General features: G+C 36.4%; 3 protein-coding genes across 3 annotated transcripts; 2 read left to right on the top strand and 1 right to left on the bottom strand.

The window, feature by feature from the left end:
• Positions 1-2,960: 2,960 nt before the first annotated feature.
• Positions 2,961-3,898, top strand: LOC148572505 (uncharacterized). Its single transcript, XM_088507552.1, has 2 exons — positions 2,961-3,252; positions 3,450-3,898. Exons 1-2 carry the CDS (start codon positions 2,961-2,963, stop codon positions 3,896-3,898), a joined length of 741 nt encoding a protein of 246 aa, XP_088363678.1.
• A 3,246-nt stretch (positions 3,899-7,144) lies between these two features.
• LOC148572504 (uncharacterized) lies at positions 7,145-7,759 on the bottom strand. The gene has a single exon (XM_088507551.1). The coding sequence runs from the start codon at positions 7,757-7,759 to the stop codon at positions 7,145-7,147; it is 615 nt and encodes a 204-aa protein (XP_088363677.1).
• Positions 7,760-12,662: 4,903 nt separating this feature from the next.
• LOC148572503 (uncharacterized) lies at positions 12,663-14,526 on the top strand. The gene is made up of 9 exons (XM_088507550.1): positions 12,663-12,721; positions 12,821-13,124; positions 13,209-13,294; positions 13,383-13,554; positions 13,632-13,718; positions 13,827-13,964; positions 14,054-14,175; positions 14,264-14,339; positions 14,419-14,526. The coding sequence occupies exons 1-9, from the start codon at positions 12,663-12,665 to the stop codon at positions 14,524-14,526; spliced, it is 1,152 nt and encodes a 383-aa protein (XP_088363676.1).
• Positions 14,527-23,117: the final 8,591 nt, after the last annotated feature.

Genomic DNA, 23,117 nt, shown 5'->3' with positions numbered 1-23,117 from the left:
AAATAATATATAAAATAACGTATTCATTTTAAATATTCTTAATAATCTTATTTTTATTATTATTTTAGGTTATAATTTTTTACAAGTTATATTTTTATTATTATTATTATTTATAATTAATATTTTATTTAATTTATTATTTTTAATAGGAACACAGATTATAAAAAATTAAAATAACAAACAGTACAAAAAAAATTAGAATAATTATTTTAATATTCTCAGTATTTATTTAGAGAAAATTATGGAAAAATCAATAATAACTAGCAACTAACTTAAACGTACGGTGAGTAAACGAGCTTTTAGGATGTAAAATCATGTTGGCATATAGAGAAGAAAGTGGGTGGGATTTTGGTTAGGAAACTAGTGCTGCAGACTGTTTCCCTTTTTCCCACACTAACTCATAATTTTTTTTTTCTTTCGAAGTTGACCCAAAAATAATTTTTTTTCAAAGCCCACAGCCACAATGAACCACCCATCAATGCAGTCCTCAATGCAGTCCTGATTCCATATCTCTCGTTATTGAATAGTATCAGCTAGGCTCATCCCTTGTAAGTCTTCTAAGCCAACATCGAATTCCGCACCATCGAAGTCTTTTCCATTATAAACCCAATGTCACATGTGTCCTCTCTCAATAAACAAATTCTATGTATGCCTTTTCCAACTTGCATCTGTACACTAGACCGTCCCTTGTGAATTTTGTGATTAGGGCAGCAAATGGGCTGAAATTAGTTAAAACGTGTTTGAACATTATAAAGTCAATGTTGTTTATTGATTTTATTGTTAATTGATTTGGATATTGGGCCGGAGGCCGTAATAGGGTGAGAAACCCCCCCCCCCTATGAGGTAAGTGAAGGTAATCGGCATGAATTATTGTAATGGTGATGAACTTGGAGATTGAGCTAGGCAAGATTTCAAGGGTTGGAACCACCGACATTCAAGGTACGGGTTTGAGTTTCGAGTAGGCATTATGTAAAGTTATGTGAATGCCTAGGTTAGTTGACCCTAGGATAAGTGTGGATTGAAATTGGTTGTTGTTGGGGATAGTGAATGGCTATATGTATGATGCAATTTTGCTTATGTCTTTTTTTCACGGGCTCCTAGTATATCATATTCCTTCTATTATATATGTATGTATTTTGTTTTTAGAAATCGTGATACCTCACTACCATTGATTTACTACTTAGACATAAAGTTCTGTGTAGTTAGGTGTTACATTTTTACTATTATTATTATTTATGGTTAATTTTTGTTTAATTTACTTTAACTAATAGAATCAATATATTATATTATAAAAAGCTAATAATAAATATAAGAGAAAATTCCACTTCCCTCCCATCTGAGATGCTAAAATGACACTTTTCTCTCCTCTATTTTATAAATGTACATTTTTCTCTCTTCCAACCTTTAAAAAATCTCCTCTTTAATCAATTTTAAATTTTTTGTGTTAACTAGTATTAACTTTATCTATTTTTAAGAAAAAATAATTAATTTTTTGAAAAAATATACCCATTAACAAATATTTTATTTTTTACCATTAAATTTTGCTTACCAAAATATCCTTTAATAAATTATTTTTTTATTGATTAAATTGTATTTTTACCAAAATATTTTTTTAAAAATTAATAATTAAATTATTTTTTCTAAGATACCTAACCTTCAATCATTTTTTAATTATTAAATTATGATTTTATCAAAATTTTTGTTAACAATTATTTTTATATCTTACTATTAATTTTTTTATATCAATATTTATTATTTTAACATTAAATAAAAAAATTTTACCACTGTTAATATGTATAACAATTAATATATATTGATATTAAAAAATAATCTTACTAAAATTTTTTATTTAATGTTAAAATAATATATATATATATATATCGAAAAATTAATAGTAAAATATAAAAAAAATTGTTAATGAAAATTTTGGTAAAATAACGAATATTAAATACCTAAGTATGGCACTACTAGATTAACATTTTTGGGCTCCCCCATTTTTCAGGACCATGCTGGATAGTGGAAATAATACATCTCTCCCCACTCACTAATACATAATATTTTGGGAGGTTGGGGGCTGTCCAAAAATCTACTTTCTCCAAGGCCCACACCCGATAAAAACCCACACGCCCAACCATCCCTAAATCAACAGCTCAAGCTATTTTTATAAAAATGGCTATGCTCACTCCATTTAAGCCTACACCGAATATTTACTCTCGCAGCTCCCTCCGTTATGCAACCCAACAGTACACGTGTCTCATCTCTAGGAAAAAAAAATAATATCTTTACATCTTTCCCAACTTTGATCTTTACAGTAGAGCGACCCTATACAAAAACTATGATAGCTAACACATGTCAGATTTTTGTGGTTAAAAAGTTTCCATTTCTGAATTTAACATTCGGTGAGTTATAGCATGCACCGGTCTAATTGAGGAGATTGGTGCATCATGTCCTTTCTGCTTCGGTGTCCAACTTAAGAGAGTGCCACGCATGGATGAACTACGGTGAGGTGGCATGTGTCAGGTCCAATATTAACCGGTGAAGGGAGGGAGGGGTTAATGGGGGAGTTTGAATTTGGCCCCCCTTGGTGGCTGCTTTGTAATTGACACAAAATTATGGGGTGGGACCGGAACTGATTTTTTTGGTAGGGAAAGGAGTTTGTTTGGTCCAGTTAGGGCCCAAATTGTGTTAAAATTTGTGGGCTGGATTTTTTTTATTCCAAAAAATAGTAAATTTCAAGGGAACGGAAAAAAAATTCCATGGAGGAATTGAACTTCATGAATCCCCATCCCAAAAACAAAAAAAAAAAATTCATGAATTTGATGAAACGCTAATAACCATGTGTGACCAAAAAAAAGAAAAAAGGGTTACAACCAAGCACCTATTTTTGAATGGACAAAAAATGTTTATATATAGGCGCATGGAGTTCACATTCCAACACTTCATTCTGAAGGATAGGAGAGATGGAGGAGAAAATGCAACGCTTCTTGTTTATTGTCGTTACGAAGGGGCACAAGCCTGGTGTATACACGAGTTGGGAGGAGGCAAACCAGCAAGTTGTGGATTTTACGTTTCATGAGTTTCACGGATTCAATAGCTTTGAACACGCTTGCTCGTGCTTCAAAGCGAGGATGTCATCCATTTGTGCTGAGAAAAGTGGTTGTGGTGAGACTGCAGGAGTCGGGGCGGATGAAGATGGCGGCAAGAAATTGGCTATCTCCGGCGGCGGTTATCCTTGCTGGCCAGTTGTTTCATGTAAGACTTCTAAAATGGCATTTGGTCTTCAATAATTAGTGTAGCTATGGTTTGCAGTGATCGAATGTGATTTTATTCGAGTTAAAGATCTGTTAGTGCTGTTTATTCTGATCAATTTATGTCCGGTTATTAATTGTTTTTTGGTTTGGAAATTTATTAATTTATGCGATTTTTGTTGTTTGATGACTGTGCCAAAGGGCTTCCTGTAATTCCAGCCGAGGAGCTTAACGCGGATTTTACAGTTGTGAGCAGCATGGAGAAGTGGATGTTGAAAGTTTGCCTAGAGGCAGAGATCCCTTGCCCCTGTTTCTTCAAGGTGGAACAATTTGTCGGAGAACAAGGCCCGTTCTTTGGCTTCACGGTTGTCATTCCTGGGCATCCATTTGAGATAGAGCTATTTGTCACTGGTCGTTTCTCGATGGTTGAAAAAGCTGCAAGAGAAGATGTTGCTTATGAGATGCTATGCGTGTTGCTTGATGTAACTGGAAAAGAGATTCGGAATTATAATTACAGAAAGGCGAAGCTTCTTGGCGACTCAAATAACGCGCTTCGGGCCAGGGTAGGTCAACTGGAAGAATCTTACGAGAGGCTGAAGGCCAGTTACGATTCCCTTGTAATACGCCATGTCGAAGGAGAAAGAGTTTGATGTGTGTGTTCTGAATGTGTCGTTGGTGTTTGGTTATGTTGTAATCGTTCAGTTATTGTTGTGTGTCCTTTATTTTTGGTGACCAAATCGCAAAGTAGTATGTAATGTGTTTTAGTTTGTTGTTGAATGGCAAGGTTTAGGGTATAATGTGGGAAAATTGTGTTAATTACTGATGATCATGTTATGATTAACAATGTTACCTTATAATACAGCGAAGTACGATTTGGGTGGAATCCCATTTGTTTGACCCTCAAATTTTTTTGTCGTTATTGTGCAGTGGTTGTTTTAAATATTGGCAGAGATATCCCTGCATGAGAAGAAGGTTATGCTTACTTTTGTTTTGTCTTTTTCTGTGGACTGGCTTGGACTGTACGGCTGTGCCTGTGGTTACACAGTGTACAGAAGAAAATTTGTCGTGGGGTGGCTTTTGGAATGCATGTCCCGTATGTGTTCAAGTGTCGTAAACAGAGGATGAGGTAAAATGGATTAAGGGTTAAAGTACTAAAATCACGTATGAATAATTATACTTTGCTGACTTAATGACAGTTAGGCTGGAATAATAACATGATGTTATGCGTGAACTGAGTATTAGATTAATTAAGACAATATAATATATGTTAAAGAGTAAACAAACGAAGACAATGAAAAGTAAGCCTGCTACAATGTAGGTAACAGATGGTGGTAGGTAGTGCTTTAAGGTTAAGAGGAGCCTACTTCGTTACCAGAGCTAAGTATAGGACCAAGATGCTAACGAAGATAAATAGGATCCACGGGTAGGAAATTTGTTGCTGCTGCATTTGGTTGGATTGGTTGTGTTGACGGACAATTGGGTGGTTGTCTCCTTGTTCCATTGGACGATGACCATGTATGCCTTCCTCGAAAGGGAGTAGTTGGTCAAGAATTGGTGATGGGTTCTGCTGAATGGTTGTTGGATGAATTTGATGTAGTAGAGGACCATTGTTGGTGAGCTGACTCTGTAATCGTCTGGCAGATAGGAATTGTTCGAACGCCATACGAGCTTTGTCGAAGGTTTCATAAGACTTGTGGAGGTTGCCGCTAAATTCGTTAACTTGGCTATGACAGGCCGGCCAGGAACTATAGATACAAGGGATCCTCCCACGAAAAACAACATAGTATTTCTTGTTGGCATGGACCATGTTGAGATTCGAAAGGAAAGCTGTGTTGAGTTTGTTTAAGATGGGAGGTTGGATTTGGTGGTTTTTAAACCCAACGAAGATGGCTCTTGTGATTTGAACACGAAATTCAATTTGTGCAACTGTAAAATTTCCAACGGTTGGAAAGTGATCGAATGTGGGGCTTACATGTGTCGTTTTGCAAGGAGCAGAAACTAGCCTAATCTTGGTTTGATGAAGGACAGGGTTTCGGTTGAACCAATATATAAAAAAACCGAATGGTTATAAAAGAACAAGTGATTATAACTTTTGAATATTATTTGCTTTTATAGTTTATTTAAGTTGACATATACAAATTATAAGTTATTTCTTAGTTTTGTACTGTCATGGATGAAAAAAAGAAGTCAATTTAAAAACTAAAGGGGACGTGATTTGATGCTGTAAAGTTGTTTGGAGTTTTTAGTGCTCTTTAACACTTTGTTTGGATATAGAAAGGAAAATGAAAGGAAAAAAAATGAGAGGAAAGAAAGTGAGTGGAAAGACAAAAAAAAGTTGTGTTATTTGTATGTTATTTGGATTAAGAGAAAATGGATAAAATGAAAATGAGTGGAAAGCCAAAAAAAAAAAAGTAGAGTTATTTGTATGTTGTTTGGATTAAGAGAAACGGATGGAATATAATAGAGAGAAAAATTTCTTTTCTTTGGATGGAAATAAAAGTGAGAAGAAAGAAAATTAAAATAGTATAAAATCATTTTATACTCTTTTATATGTTATACATAAATTATAATTTATTTAAGATTATGGATAAATGTGTAATTTTAGTCATGTTGTTGCCACAATTCTCTTCAGTTTCTTATAATTTGCGGGGAGATACATGGGAGAGAAAGGAAAATGGATGGAAAATAATTGGTGGGACCCACGAATTTATTTTTCTTCCAAGAATGGAGAGAAAATGGAGAGAAAACTAAATCCCTCTCTGTACTTCCAACATTACTCCTTAACCTTTTTGTATATAATTTAAAATATATAGGTAAAATTGTCCTTCCGAAACATTTCTTTGCTTCTTGTATTCTTTTCAACAAATCATTTCTAGAGAAAAAAATATACGCAATTTTTTTTCTTCCCTTTCTTTCTTTTCTATATCCTTCCTTTCTATTTATAATATACAACCAAAACTTAGCCTCAGGCGAGAGAAAAGAATCAGCATTAGATTCCATTTAGGCTAAATTCTATTTTTAATTTAAATTTATTTTATTGTTAGATTGATATTAAATTATTCGTAAATTATGTCAAAAATAGGAGGTTAAAAGAATTAAAAGGACATAATATTTTTATGATTTTAAGAATTTTTTATTCAAATTAACATAATCGTATTAGTTTAAAATGAATATAAATTTTATATTATAAATAAATATATTCATCTTATTTTAAATAGAGATTCTGGTATTATTTTTCTAAAGCGGTTAAATATAGTCTTTAAATAACTCAACAAAAGAAATAAATATATGTAATCTTTCAAGTTAATAATATTAGAGTGTATATATGAGTACATAATATCTGAAAACATTAATAAATTTTACCTAAAGAATATAGCGATAAAAAGAAGATAGTATAGTAAATAAATATTATGAAATAAAATATAAGTTTCAATAAATAATTATAACAAATGAAATATAAAATTAATATGTAATTAAGTTGTATTCACTAATTTAATAATTTATATAGTAGTAGAGCATATTAGATTTGCTATAGTAATTATGTTTATCATTTATTCAACGTATAATTTACAAGTTGTAATTAATACGTTTGTAGTTTGTGAAAAAATATATTTGTTATTGACCTTATGAATAAACATCCAATGTTAAGTTTAATTGTTGCAAAATTAATTGGGTTTTAAATGGTACTAGTGTTTTTTTTATTGCTAAAATTATATGGAAATTTATAACTCCAAACATGATAACATCCACCAAAGTAAATAATGTTAATTAGTTAACGAAATTTTTTGTCAATATCGAATTATTTGGTACGGAACTTGTCCAGGTAAAGTGTAAACACCAGAACGTTAAGTAGAGATGGGAACCCAAGTCATGGGAGATTGACGAAGATAAGCAACTCATGGGAGGTTGACGAAGACTAGTAGGTCGTAGTCCGCACGACACTGGATGCAGGGGATATGAGCGGCCCCTCCGAAAGCATGGACGGAGTTTCGCTTTGCTGCACGTCTGCGATATTCATATAGGAGAGGCATGTGGCCCCTGGTGGAGCACCTAGGTGAGGCACACACCGTGTGTTGTTCTTCTATTCGGGGCATTTGGACCTCACTTGGCCACGAGATTGTCAGAATTGAAAAACACCTTGCGTTACAATCAACGAGTGAACCAGCCGCATCAAGCTCGCGATACAGTTCCATCCCTTTTTGGTTTCCCTCGTTGTCGTCCCTGCGAAGCAGCAACGTCATCGACAGTGCGTATTTGGCTGCTGCATGGCCTGTACTTGTTGCACTATTCAGCATCTGGAGGCCAACATTTTCGTTACGTCTGATGAAGAGTTCCCGAAGCGCCTCCCGAAACAGAAGCTCTGGATGGCCAGCTGCCATGCAGCGATCAAAGAATCTCCTTGCCTCCGGGTTGAGGCACCACCACCACGGCGTGGCATGCGGTGGTGGGATGGAAACACTGCGGTGAACAATATCGGCCTCTCCCGCATCGCATGCAGCCTTACAGGTCATTCTGAAACTGCACAGGTCGCGAATGGAGTTTGACGCAACTTTAATGGTTATTGCTACCCAAATGTCGTTCGGAAGGAATGCGATATTTGAGGAAACGGTCGATTGTCATTTTCAGTTTGTTCCTGTTGGTTCGTATTTCGATGGGGATGGGGATATGTGTTTAGAGTTTAGGATTTGGAGTGTGGCAAAGGAGTGTGCCTCCATATTTATAAGTCCACCGATCCTGTTGGAATCCTGAACTGGAGTGTAGCAGATAGGTTCTGAGTAATGTATGCGTAATATTAAACGTTAGAATAAGCGTAACTATATTAAAGTGAAAACTGAAAACTGTATGGGGAATGCTATTAATTAAATTTACTCTATTAATCTTATTATTTTACATTGTTCACACGTTGTTAAACAAAAGTTGTTAGTTATCTATACTTTTTGAAACTTGTAGTAGTATAGATTCTTCCACGTGTAGTCAGAATAATGTTAAACGTTCGGGCAAATATTTTGACGTTTAATATATGAATAATTAATTTTGTATGTAATCTATATAGTTAATGCTTTTAATATCATGTATGTGAATTTTGTGTTTTTGAAAATTGTTTCGTGTATCACATAGAGAAGAGAGAATGTGACGCGTTTAATGTGAGGTAAAAAAGCCTTGAACTTATGGTGGAAGGTGGGAAAAACGGATACGTGAGCTTAATGCATTTATTATCGAATTTAAAGCCCTGGGGAAGCGGTGTGACTGTCCAATGAGAAAACTGTGTATACATAATAGGATTGGAGAAGGTGATGAGGCATGTCATATATAAATAAGTTTGATGTTTGAGATAACTTCGCTGAGGAATTTGTGAATAAGATTGAAGGTTGTTACATCCTGTTGTGAGTGAATCACTGTTTATTGGGTTGGAACAATGTCGACCCCCAGCGTTGGTGATGGAAGTAGTTCTTCCGGAGGAACTGGTCCTGGCGCCCCTCTCCGCGACGATGGTAGCGGTTTTACATTATGTTTTTTCCCGGTTATGGTTGAGGTTTACTTATTGTTATTGTTTTTTCGCGTTTGAACGTTCAAAGGTTGTCCCCATGGTGAATCCTGACCAGTATGTCATCATGGAGGACCTTGAGCAGATGCTGCGCAGGGCATGCGACGCCCTTAAGGCAGAGCCTCCAGTGTTTGTGCCCCGTGATTGCGTACATGTCCAGGGCGAGCGCTATTATGAGTATATGGTGCATGTGGAGGGACCGCCGGACGGAGTCAACTTTGTGGCCTTCGGCAGGTTCTCAGCCGACGAACGCATGGCCAGGCAAGATGCCGCTTTATCATCTCTGTACGCGGTTGTTGGAGAGTCCGGGAAGGAGATCCTGGACTTCAATTACGACGTGGCTCAGAGTTGCAGGGAACGTCTTATGGAGTTGCAGCGGGTCTCCAGTCTGTCCGTGGACTCTCGTGTCGCTGAACTGGAGACTGAGAACGCTCGGCTGAGGGAGCGGCTGGATGCTTGGGAAACCTTGCACGGCCGTGCATAATGTTGGTTTGGTTTTGGGCTTACGGTTTACTGTTTATGGGGTTTGGGGTTTCTTGGTTAGGGGTTCATGGTTGACGGTTTTAGGGTTTCTGGTAAAGGGTTTATTATGCAACTTTTTGGGTCGTGACTCTGACATTTATCTTTTTATTACGTTGTTATATAATAGTTACAATCTATTTCTTTATGCGTGGTTTATAAGGGTTGGCACACAGGAAAAATGAAAATTATCGTTACATGCAGCTTCGAATATGATATAGTTTTTTCATTGCATAAATAGTCTTGAAGCTTGGCGTTAATTTGATGTTTGACAGTGCATTGCATGCAATTGAAGTTAAATTTAAAGTCATTACACGTCTGGTTGAAACTAATTTAGAGATTGAAGTGTAACATTTAATACGGAGTAAATCAAACAGCACACAAGTTTCTATCATAAATGTGGTAGCCGAAAGGGTTGTAAGTGTTTGTGGAAGGTTGTGAAAACGAATAATTGACATTAATGTATTCATTATGAAATTTAACAAAGTCCCTGGGGAACTGGTGTCATTATCCAGTTCCAATTGAAATCGAGAGGGTGAGGACATGGTCGATGGCTCATGGTTCATGCGGTTTGGTGTTTAGTGTTGCATGATCAAAGATGATGGTAGATATATGGTATGTTTATGTAGTCAAAAGAATATTAATTTTTTATTAGTATTTTTTTTAAAATTAGTTTTAGGGTTGCTAATAACAAGAACAGTAGTTTACAAAACTTCTTTACCTGACAGTATTGTAAAGAGTTCATATGGAACATAAATTTTTTCAAATTTCGGTTAGGGATCATGGTTAAGGTTTTGATGGCTTAGGAATCCGGGTTTAGGGTTTAGGGTTACGTGGCTACGGTTCGTGGCACACGGTCTAAGGTTCGTTGTCGGGGGTTCATGGCTTAGGGAAACGGCTAAGGTGAGCCGGTCGGGTGGTTTCACGGTCCGGGGTCGTCAAGGAGGCCATGCCTTCGGGTCCGGGTCCATGAGTCTTAGGTTGGCCGGGTCGGACTCACGTGATTTCGGGTTTAGGGTTCACTGATTAGTGCTCCTAGTTTGCGGTCCACGGCTTCCGGTTTACGCTCTGGGGTATGTCGGTTAGGGATCACGGCTAAGGGTGTCAGGGTCATGGCTTGGGGTCCTGGTCCATGAGTCTTAGGTTGGCCGGGTCGGGTTCACGTGGTTTCGCGTTTCGGGTTCACTGATTACTGCGATTAGTGCTCCTGGTTTACGGTACACGGCTTCCGGTTTACGCTCTGGGGTATGTCGGTTAGGGATCACGGCTAAGGGTGTGAGGGAAATGGTTGGGGTCCTGGTCCATGACTCTTAGGTCGGTCGGGTCGGGTTCACGTGGTTTCGGGTTTCGGGTTCACTGATTACTGCGATTAGTGCTCCTGATTTACGGTCCACGGCTTTCGGTTTACGCTCTGCGAGATGTCAATTAGGGATCCCGGCTAAGGGTGTGAGGGTCATGGCTTGGGGTCCTGGTCCATGAGTCTTAGGTTGGCCGGGTCGGGCTCACGTGGTTTCGGGTTTAGGGTTCACTGATTAGTGCTCCTGGTTTACGGTCCACGGCCTCCAGTTTACGCTCTGTGGTATGTTGGTTAGGGATCACGGCTAAGGGTGTAAGGGATTAGGAATCCGGGTTTAGGGTTTAGGGTTACGTGGCTACGGTTCGTGGCACACGGTCTACGGTTCGTTGTCGGGGGTTCATGGCTTAAGGGAAACGGCTAAGGTGAGCCGGTCGGGTGGTTTCACGGTCCGGGGTCGTCAAGGAGGCCATGCCTTCGGGTCCGGGTCCATGAGTCTTATGTTGGTCGGGTCGGACTCACGTGGTTTCGGGTTTAGGGTTCACTGATTAGTGCTCCTGGTTTGCGGTCCACGGCTTTCGGTTTACGCTCTGGGGTATGTCGGTTAGGGATCACGGCTAAGGGTGTCAAGGTCATGGCTTGGGGTCCTGGTCCATGAGTCTTAGGTTGGCCGGGTCGGGTTCACATGGTTTCGGATTTCGGGTTCACTGATTACTGCTATTAGTGCTCCTGGTTTACGGTACACGGCTTCCGGTTTACGCTCTGGGGTATGTCGGTTAGGGATCACGGCTAAGGGTGTGAGGGTCGTGGCTTGGGGAACTGGTCCATGACTCTTAGGTTGGCCGGGTCGGGTTTACGTGGTTTCGGGTTTCGGGTTCACTGATTACTGCGATTAGTGCTCCTGGTTTACGGTCCACGGCTTCCGGTTTACGCTCTGTGGGATGTCGGTTAGGGATCTCGGCTAAGGGTGTGAGGGTCATGGCTTGGGGTCCTGGTCCATGAGTCTTAGGTTGGCCGGGTCGGGCTCACGTGGTTTCGGGTTTAAGGTTCACTGATTAGTGCTCCTGGTTTACGGTCCACGGCCTCCGGTTTACGCTCTGTGGTATGTCGGTTAGGGATCACGGCTAAGGGTGTGAGGGATTAGAAATCCGGGTTTAGGGTTACGTGGCTACGGTTCGTGGCACACAGTCTACGGTTCATTGTCGGGGGTTCATGGCTTAGGGGCAACGGCTAAGGTGAGCCGGTCGGGTGGTTTCACGGTCCGGGGTCGTCAAGGAGGCCATGCCTTCGGGTCCGGGTCCATGAGTGTTAGGTTGGCCGGATTGGGCTCACGTGGTTTCGGGTTTAGGGTTCACTGATTAGTGCTCTTGGTTTGCGGTACACGGCTTTTGGTTTACGATCTGGGGTATGTCGGCTAGGGATCACGGCTAAGGGTGTCAGCGATTAGGAATCCGGGTTTAGGGTTTAGGGTGACGTGACTATGGTTTACGGTACACGGTCCACGGTTCGTGACAGCCGGATGACACACTAAACTTTGTAAAATTATATTGTTTTGGTTTTGGCAGTCAAATAACCCAAACTTAATCATTTTACAAGCTTTAACATGACATGTGATACTGTACAACAGCGCTCTAGTCAAGGTTTTATACCAAAAAATAGACTCAAGGACTAATACGAGGCACGTTTATAAATTTTGAGATTTGTTGTTGTCATTTGTTGTTGTGATTATCTAGTTTTTATTCATATGTACATTTTAGTATTTTTGAGAGAAACCACAGAAGACGACAAAAACCAAGTTCAGACAGACAGCACATGTGTAACAGTAGATTCATCTGAAACGGATGTCGTTAATGAGACAGTGCTCCATAAAACGACAAAATTGGATGATTAAAGGGAGGCATGGGTTGCAAGCGCCATTTTTCAACGTTGGGGGAAAATTTTAGCGCCAACACAATTCCTTAGGGCTTGCTTTAAAGCGTAACAAGTGACAACCATACACTAAGCAAGGCTTCATGACCAATTACCAAAAATTGTCAGACACCCTTACTCAAGAGAGATGAAGCCAACGAACCTGTTCAATGTTTTCGGCGGGACACAGCAACCTCCGAGGCTATGGTAAGGAAATCCATGGGGCAGATACATTGTGTTGCATACGTCCTTCCACTTATACGTTACATGTGTAGATACCTAATCCCATTAAGTCATCATTTGTAGGGCAGAAGATGGGACTGGAGCAGCATTCGTCGTGCAAGCCACGCCTGAGTCGGCTGAGATTTTGTCCCAGGAAAGTGGTGTTGCTTGCGGTGCAGGGGTAGACGTGACACCAATGGGTGTCCGAGTCGGTGGTCATGCTACTCTGCCGATACTAGCTCCTGACACCGACGAGGACCGTCCCAATAGACAGTCAACCGTTTCAGCTATGAAGGAAAAGAGGCTATTTCGATCCCCATCTGACAAAGTGAACAGATCAGCACCTGCTAAGCATGGCAAATCCACCTCTTCGCCGGCTAACACACGGGTATGAAGAAACCATCTCCTTAATTACTTCCTCCATGTTTGCGTTATTGTTTGAATTGCATTTAACCCCGTGTGTTTAACGTAGAAGTATAAGGCAACATACGCGATGGACTTTAACCGAGCGGAGACACTCCTGTTCAACTTCCTTTTCTCGGATGGTCATTCGATGGAGTATGTTATAATTCCTGATTACTTTGGCGCGATGTTTATACAATTTTGCATCCTTGAACAACAACATTAACCATGGCATCTGTTGCAGGGACACTCTTGTGAGAATGCTCCAGTACAAACTAACAAGGCAGCAAATCCAATCCCTCATACCTGGGCGTCCCATTGACGGAGCCTTCGTGGAGATGGTGGCCATGCGCAACGCTTGTTCTATACAGCACCTTAAGCATCCCTATTTTTGGTGTCTCCCTCCAAGCTTCGCTGTGAGTAGGTAACTCAAGAATGCAACGACATCTGCATATTATACTGGATTCTTAAGTATATTTATTTCTTATTATAGGATGACGTTAGTAAGGGATTGTCTGTTGTGGAGCTCAATGGGATATACGTGCTTTTCTGGTTGAAACCAACAATATTCCTGAACAGGGTTTGTGTCTCGATCCATACGGACTTGTTGACATTTCGCATTACTTTCAGGGATGCTGACTCCATTGGAACTAATTTGGAGTTTTTTATTTTCTTCGTCTGCTGTCAGATCTTCATCCCCATCGAGGATATCTTCATGCACGGGTACTGCATGGTGGTCGAATTTGGGGAGAAGACCGTGTACCACATGGACTCCTTCCCGGACGTGAATATGGTCAGCGACCGAGAGAAGCTTATGGAACGCGTGGTAACGTGACTTGTTATTGTTTGTTGTACCATGTATGAACCAAAATTATGCAGTTTTAGTATGTTTCTAATTTGGGGACCATGCCTCAGCTCGAAATGCTGTACGCAATGATGTCTTCTCCGGCGTTTGGACCACTGCGACAGTACACTCCGGAAGACATGGGTCGGTGGCCAATACGGCGAGGAAATGGGATACCAAATTGCAATACTAGGTGCAACTTGTTTTATGAGTGGTGGGTCTGTATATTGGAACACTGACTTACTGTCAGCTATAACCCGCTTCACATTTGCGTTCTGCAGCGACAGCTCTGCTGCCTGGGTGATACAATGGCTCCACCCTGAAGGTTCCTTTAACCCGTATGAAATTAGTGGCGTTGTAAGTAGATGCATATGAATGTAAGTAAAACATGTCCATGTGCAGTAATTTACATTCCCCTAATGTTTGTCTTTCGCAGCTTGAGGATTCTACACTCCGCGGCAGAACGGCCGTGTCCATTGCGGGTGGACCCTTTAACGTAATCAGCGGCTTGGTTAGGATGTGGGCAGCTCAGTGGCAGCGATGACGTACGCCGTGAATTTATCTTCCTCTCAGGACGGACTTCTGGACGGAACGGGGGAGCAGATGGTGGACTAGGCAAGCAGCTGCTTGTGGACAAAATAAGGTTCTGTGGGACTGCAACATGTCCCCCAGAATCATTTACTTTCGCTTTTGTTATTAGTTAAGCGTTATGTACTGCATTAACTTTGAAACTGGATTTGCTTAACGTTGTCTAAGATAGTTGTAATTCAAGTAAGGAAAAGTGTAATCAGGTGTGGCCTGTTGCAATTAATGCTCTGCAGTGATAGTTGACTCTACCATATTTGTCCTATGTTAGGATTGTCTTTATGACAGTATGTGCAGTGATAACTAGAGAAAAGTTAAGGATGGACAAAATGAAGCCTGCAGAGCATCCTTCTTCGCTCCCGCCGAGGTTTTTAACGCAGCAGTAGTAAGTTTATTCTAATTTTGGGCTGGTACAAACTACCTTTTTGTCGCTTTAAACACATATTCGAATAACAAGTTAAAAAAATTTTGGTTACATGCATGGAATTTGGAACCATAGCGTAACCACATCTGGGTTGCGTTGCCACTTAGCTTAACTTCTACGATAAAATATTAACGCCCATTTTCGAATACAAAAATTAAATAACCCGTTCTCTATTAAGCGTTTTAAGCGTACTTGCCAATATGTGGAACATGCTAATACGTGCAACTATCATATATGCATAAGTTAGTGGGCCGTAACATGGAAAACTGTTATCTGGTTTAAACATTAAACTAAAGGATAAAATAAACCCTCTGTTGAACATGATACTAATATCAGATAGCGTATTAAGCGTTTAAGTGGGCCTTAACATGCATATCCGTGTATAAGATAAAATTTTTATGCCATATAAACGGTTTAATGCATACATGCACATTGCGATACAACGTTTAATTAGGGTTGCCATTCTATTTGCATTAGAAATGACAATTTGGACATTTAATGATAGTATGATTGACCTTCCATCCTGCTCTGAGCCCATCTTCTGAGCCCATCCTCGTCCAATGCATTGACAACGACCAGTGAGCAGGTCTGGGAGTCTTTCACCTTAGTAGTAACTCCTTGCTGGAAAGTTTATACGATAGTCAGAAGGAGCGTATATGGGAATGGAACTCCATTGGAAAAGTAGATAGCGCGAGATAGAAAAAACGTTGATTTTTTCTAGTTTAAAAGGGTTGTAACTCAACAGGCTTAGAGCGCCCATATAACTCCCACTAACATACTCTTCCTCTCTGGAAAGGAACATTCAACAACATGGCCGTTGTGGAGTTACCAGCTGCCGATGGCCACTTTGACATGCCAGACGGTTTGCCAGATATCCCCGGAGGAGACACGTTGACTCAGCCACCATAAACTGTAAGTGCAATGGTTCCACCTTAAAGTTCGATACGTGCTAAGGAAGGGTACATGCACATGGGCTACATGTGGTAACGGAATAGTTTTTTTTTTCAGGATATTTCGAACAATGGTGACCTAGCCAGCAGCGTGAAGGATCTTGTCAACACAGTGCAGTGCATGTCATCGAAGGTTGATGAAAATGAGGGTCGTCAGCAACAGCGCGACGACGCCGTGAACCTACTGTGTTCCGTCGTCAACATGATTCAGTAAAACGTGGCGAAGTTGACGTCCGATAAGACTAAGCCTGAGCCGCGAGTATGTGCCATTTGCAAGAGACTGCAAGCCGACAATGAGGCCTCTGACGCAAATGGGCTCTTTGGCGACAGGGAGCACCCCTTCGTAAAACCATACACCTCCATCTATGGAGATCCTGACGAATATGACACCATGTTTCCAATAACTATTGCGGATGACCATGACACACCAGTTCTCGCCGCCAACATTCCCCCAAAGGGTGCGCCAGAGTACCAAAGCCAGTCAAGCTTTAGTAGAAACTGGGGTTCGAAGGTATGTATGTTACTTAGTTACATATCCAGTAAAGATATTGTCTCCATCGTATTAGGTATAGCATGTTTTTTCCTTACTTTGGTTCAGATGGTATAACTTTTTACTTTACAGTTTTGTTGGAAATATTTCATTGGAATTTTGTGTGGTTTCTCGCTCGCCTTGGGTCGAGTTATTATTCGTCTTGACCGGGTAAGGACGGGTCGGGTACTCACGGGTTTCGGTACTCCTGCAAAGTCTAACCACATATACTCCATTTATTAAGGGTCAATCGCTTACCAATGGATTGCTATGCACGTAAAACGAGATTCGAACATTCTAATACTTGCTTAAACAGATGAGTGAGATGGTCACTCAACAAACTCAAATTGATTAAAACAAATACTAATTATTTTTAATATTAAAAATTCTTAAAGTTTGATTTTAATTATAACTTTATGAAATATTTATAATAATTATTATATATATTTTTATTTAATTTTATTTAATAAAAATCTTTATATAATTTTATATATTATCCGTACAGAATACGGGAAGATACACTAGTTATAGTCATAAAACCAGTCTAGTAAGACTAGGAATCTTAGAGTTGTAGTACCTCCCAATTGCTACTGATCAACTATCATACTTCTTATTATTGTATATGACAAACTAATTATATAGTATACATTTAAATTGCATAATTTTATAGATATTTAATTTAATTTAATTTAATTTTTTATTTTTTATTTTTTATTTTTTAAATTAATTATATTTTAATTATGTACCATTATTAATGTAAATATAAATTTCACTAAAAAGTTATTAATATGCTTGATCTATTTCAATGCTATTATTGTGATTAAGGTTATTTGTTTTGATGTTAGTATTAAAATCTAGTAATTTATAATTAGATGATAAGATTTGTGAATTAATTGTTATTCTTATTGTGTCAAATTAAAATATTATTGTAGTAATACTCACAAATTTTATGTTTATTTTTATATTAGTTATTTTTAGAGTTTGAGACTTGATTCTTATTTATAAAATGTTAGTGAAAATATATATTTTAATTTTAAGTTTTTAACTATTCTATATTTTTTATTTACGTGAGATCGATTTTACTAGTTTAACCAGTAATTTATTGATTAAACCAATAAATCAATAAATCAATAATTTGATTGGTTCAATTACTGGTTCGATTCTGACAACTATGCTTCACATTGTGGGCACTTACAAGCTAAGTTTGCATTTGACATTTTCTAAAAATATTTAGAAGATAAGTTGAAAAGATTAATAGAATTATACTCTTTTGTGTTATTCAATTTCTCTTTTCTGGGATTTTGTATTTGTATTTTTTTTTTGTTTTTATTTTTTATTTTTGAGTTTGGTGGTAATAAAAAAAAGGGAAAAGAGAATTGTGAAAAAAAAAGTTACTATGAATGAGAAATATAGCAGAAAGTGCGAAAAAATACAACATATTAGTAATAAAGAATGTTTTTTTGATAGTATCTTTTTATTGGTAATAAACTAATTTAATTGGGTATAATTATTAAAAAGACTTATACATATAGCATTACTAATAAATCTATTTTACGGGTTGGTCGAGTTTGATTTTTAGAATCATGATTTAGATAATTTAATCATTTTTAAATCAAATTAGTTATTCAAAACGTACCCTTTTTGAAAATTGTTAACTTTGAGCTTGTTTGAAAAACATTTGAGTGTAAAAAAAGAATTTTATTTTTTGTAAAATAAGAATTAATTTTATTTAAAATTTAATTTCATAATTTAGAATGACTTTAATATACTAATAGAATATAATTTAATTCTTTAGTTTGAAATAACTTTTACATGAGTTAAATTTTTTTTAATAATTTTGTCATTAACAAAATTATTTTATTAAATATCTACTTATTTAAATAAAAATATTTTTAACATTTAACATGTTAAGTTAAATTAGTGTGAGAATTAATTTTAAAATTGAATCTTTTTTTGTCTGATTTTTAAATAAAAAAAATTAAAATTAAAATTCTTAAAAAAATTAAAATTTTTTTATTTATTTTAAAATAAAAAATTCGAGAAAAATTTCTACATGACTCCTGACAATAACATCAAAAGATAACGAGGCCCCTAAAAAAAATACCTTTCCGGCCCATGTCTTTTAACTCCGTTAGACAAGTTAGCCCATCCGTTAATAATTTCTCTCTAGAGCCAACTGACCATAAATACATGGCACGTTAAGTTAATGATGTGTCAGTTAAATGCCAATTTGGATGGGCAGATTAATGGGCCATCCAATCCGGCCCCTAACAATTGTACTAAAAAGAGAAGGTTGGGAATGGATCATCTCCTGTGGAGAAAAAATTGGATGGTGTCAATTGTTTAATCTAACTAACCCTTCATTGTTCTCTCTCATATTTATTTTTGGTCCCACTTATAGAATTAAATGTGAGAGATCACACTTTATTCTCTCAAATGTTAAAAAAAATTGAGAGGATCCATTTCCGATTCAACCTTGATAACACAAAATCCCTCTTTCACTATCTGGAATTACAGAAAATTCTAATCTTCTCCCTCCAAAAATTCGTTGACGATGCTTCACTTGGAGGAAGAAGTTGGTTCCGACGGAGCTATTGACGGCGCCGTGATGGAAGAACTGCCTGTTGAGGTAAGCTTCATTACTCACTCTGTAACACCCTATCACACAGAATTTTACGCCTAGGACATAAATCAAAGGTGATGAGGCGCTATAAACTCTAAAATAAAAATCCGTAAATAGATATATATGAATAATAGTTTAACTAAAAGCCTTGGAAAAAAGGTTGAACAAAATAAGATCGAAAGCGTGCCACACTCGAAAAGCGATTGGATAGAAGGCTTATACAGAAAACTAAAGAGACAAGTATATAAACAGAATTTCAAAAGATAGATACATAAGCAAACTCTAAACTTGACCTGTAAAGAAAAGGTTGGATAGAAAAAAATAAAGACAAAGCAGAATGAAATTCTTTTGAATAGAAAAATAAAAACAAAACTAAGAAACAATAAAGGGATAGGCAGAGTAATACTTGATTATATGACTGATAAAGAGATGAACAGGCTTTTGAAAATTGTAACAAGAACAAGCAGTAATTGGCTGTACAGAAAAAACCAATAAAAAATAAAAAAAAAAGATAAGAAGATACAAAATTAGAAAAGAAAAGAACCCTAAAAAAATTAAGAAAAGAATAAAAAAAAAAAGAAGATTAAGAATCAGGAAAAAGAAGAAAAAGAAAGAGAGATAGAAACAGAGAACAAGAAGAAGATATTACTGTGAAAGAAGAGGAAGAAGAGATCGAAGTAGAAGACGACGACAGAAAGAGCAAGAAGAATATGAAGAATGAAAAGATAGAGCAAGAAGAAGAAAGAGTACCTGGAAACGACGGTGAAGAAAAGTTAAGGTTTGGGTTTTTAACAAGATAATATAAGGGGTAATAGTGGAGTAATGAAAAATAACCATGGACAAAAAGAAAAGTGTCCCAGAGATACTGTATCCAGTGTCCATGTCTCTCTGTCCAAACACGTTTTACATGTGTACTATCCATATCTCTGTGTCCTGTCCACAAAAATAAATGCAATCTTAAAACCTAAAACTGTAAAAAAAAAGAACATATAGTCAGTATTCTCTAATCACTCGTGATTGTCTATCTATCCTTTATATAAATAGACCCAAAAAAAATTATAAAACATATTTTAAATATATTTGTATTATGTTTAAACAATATTTTCATTCATATATTTGAATAAAAAGCATTGAAATATTCATTTTTTTTGTCTCAATGTGACTATAGATATTATTTGAAGTTTATTAACCCGAAAAATTATTAAACCAACTCTATTTTACTAAATAGTAATACGACATGTATATATATTAGGATTGTCAAACGGGCTAGTCCGGCCCATTTAGGTCTGGCCCATTAAGTTTGTGGATTAAATGGGTTAGCCCATTTAAGCCCGTTTTGTTTGTGGGCCAGAATTTTTTAGTTTGGACCGTTTATGGTCAATCCGATGGGTTAAACGGGCCAACCCGTTTATCATTTAATTTAATTTTTTGAAAAATATTTTGACAAAAAATATCACTTTTAGGTCAAAAACCTTTAAAAATAATATTTTTTTAGTTGATGGGTTTGATTTTCGGGTCGAATCGGGAGAAATATCGACTAAAAGTACTGTTTTTTTTTTTGAAAAAATTTGTAAAAAAAATAAACGGGCCACCCGTTTAGCTCGCGGGCTAATCCGTTTAACCCGTCATTTTTTTCAGGTTAATCGGGCTCAACCTGTTTGGCCGAAATTTAAACGGGTTTAATTTTAAAGGCAAAATCCGCTCATTTAAATGGATAAACGGGCTGACTCGATAGGTTTAACTCATTTTAACGACCCTGATATATGTTTTTGAGAAACTTGCATTGGACTTATATTTTTTTAAAGGAAAAAAAACCACTAAATAAGTTTTTTAAAAAAATTTTGTGATGGACTTATAATTTTTTGAGAAAAATATTAAATGAGTCCCTAAAAATTTAAAATATTGTACTTATAAATTTCCAAAAATTACAATGTTAAATAGGATAGATTCATCTTTATATCAGTGACCTATAAAATGATTATCCTAATTCTTCAGGATTTATCCAATGTTTTTTCTCAAAAAATTATAAATTCATCACAAAATTTAATTAAATTTTTTTTAAATCTATAAATCCAACATAAAATTCTCGAGTTGCTTTATACTTTTATTTTCCTATTTCAATGTGACCTATTCAAACTTTATTACCAAAAAAAAATTGACTAAACTCCTATTTCACTAAATTAAATTTGTTGAATGAGAATAATAATTAATAACTGATTCTTTATTTTTTTTTTCATTCTTAAAGAATAAAGAATAAATATTAGTGAAAAATGTACTTATTAACGCATCAACCAACTTTTGGTTAAAACTTGAAACAACAATTTTTTCTAGACTTTACATATATTCATATAATATAATATTTCATTGAATTCGGACGAAAACTTCTCTTCTTTATTGTTGGTTGCTGCTTTTTGCTAGGGTTGAAAAAGAAAACTTTTTAATTTGTCAGGGATAAAAAGTTTCATACAGAACATTAATAAATGACTCTCACAAAAACGTCATTCTCTTTGTTAAAATTTTCAAGTTTATTAAAATCTTTTTTTCTTTCTGAAGCTGCGTTTAATTCTAAAAATATGATAAGACAAAATATTAAAAATAAGATATAAAATGTTATTTAAATTTTTTTTATCAATAATAGGTTTACTATTGTAATTATTTTTTAGTGAGAATACATAAAGAGTACATATTATATAAGGTGTAATAACTCAACAAATATTTTTTAAGGAGATTTTTCATTCTCTTCAACAATGAGAAGAACTTATTTTTCTCCATCTCTTAATCTCTTTTGATTCATCAAACCATCAACATCACAGCTTAAATAACTTAGAACATGAAATTTTCTTCATGATTACATAATTGCAAATTGGTAATACTAATATTACATGATTGCGAATTAGCTGAACTAAAAAAGCAAATTGATATGGTAATACTAATATTCTCTTCTTGATTACATGACATGTTGTTCAATGAACTAAAAAAGCAAATTGATATGGTAATACTAATATTACTTGATTGCGAATTAGCTGAACTAAACCCACTTTCCCCAATAACTTGTCATGTTAAACAACAACACTATAATTGCTTCACATTACAGTCATACCATGCTGACATTCTCCGCCAAGATGGAAGCACACCCGGTGAAACTCGGCATTAAACTCGGCAATTCGCCACTTTCAACCTCCAATCCAATTGGGATGTGAACAATGTTCCGGGTACACAAAGAAGGTTCCAGGTCATCTGCGAGAGTCGATAACAAATCTTGCATTGCGTACTTTGTTCTCAGCGTTCACTACATACCAAAAAGTGCTGCGCCCATCCTCAGGTCCTCTAATCATAATTTCGACTGCCATCTGGAGAGCGAACTAGATGATTCACAAAGGAAGTTGACGGCGAAGGAGAAGCTGATAGTGAGGGAGAAGCTGACGGCAAGTAGCAGGCGATGGTTGGACGGACGATCAGGAACTCAATGAGAGCACTGGACTAAGTGTGAGAGTACATAAAGAGTACATAGTATATAAGGTGTAATAACTCAATAAATATTTTTTAAGGAAACTTTTCATTCTCTTCAACAATGAGAAGAACTTATTTTTCTCCTTTTCTTAATCTCTTTTGGTTCATCAAACCATCAAAATCACAGCTTGAACAGTTTAGAACATGAAATTTTTTTCATAAAAATAAAAATAAAAAAATTAGTATTATATTTTATTTGATGATAAATTATAAAAAATTATAAAAGTTTAATTTATTTTATTTTTTTTATTCAAAAATTTTTAAAAATATATATAATAATAAAAAATATAATTATAAAAAATTAATAAAAATAATAAAAAATATAAAATAACTTACATCTTTTGTTAATGTCTTTTTATATTTTTATTTATGTGTAGCACAAAATACATTATTTAATATTTTTATACATAATATTTTTTGTGTATATCTCACTGTCTAGTGTCTTGTATGTAAATAAACGCACTCTAAACTCCCAATTGAAACGAATAAGATAAATGGATCGGAAAAATCAAGC

Source organism: Arachis ipaensis, chromosome B3 (assembly GCF_059453495.1).
Source record: "Arachis ipaensis isolate K30076 ecotype BB chromosome B3, ASM5945349v1, whole genome shotgun sequence".
Classification (NCBI taxonomy): domain Eukaryota; kingdom Viridiplantae; phylum Streptophyta; class Magnoliopsida; order Fabales; family Fabaceae; genus Arachis; species Arachis ipaensis.
This window is presented reverse-complemented; position numbering and strand designations above follow the sequence as displayed.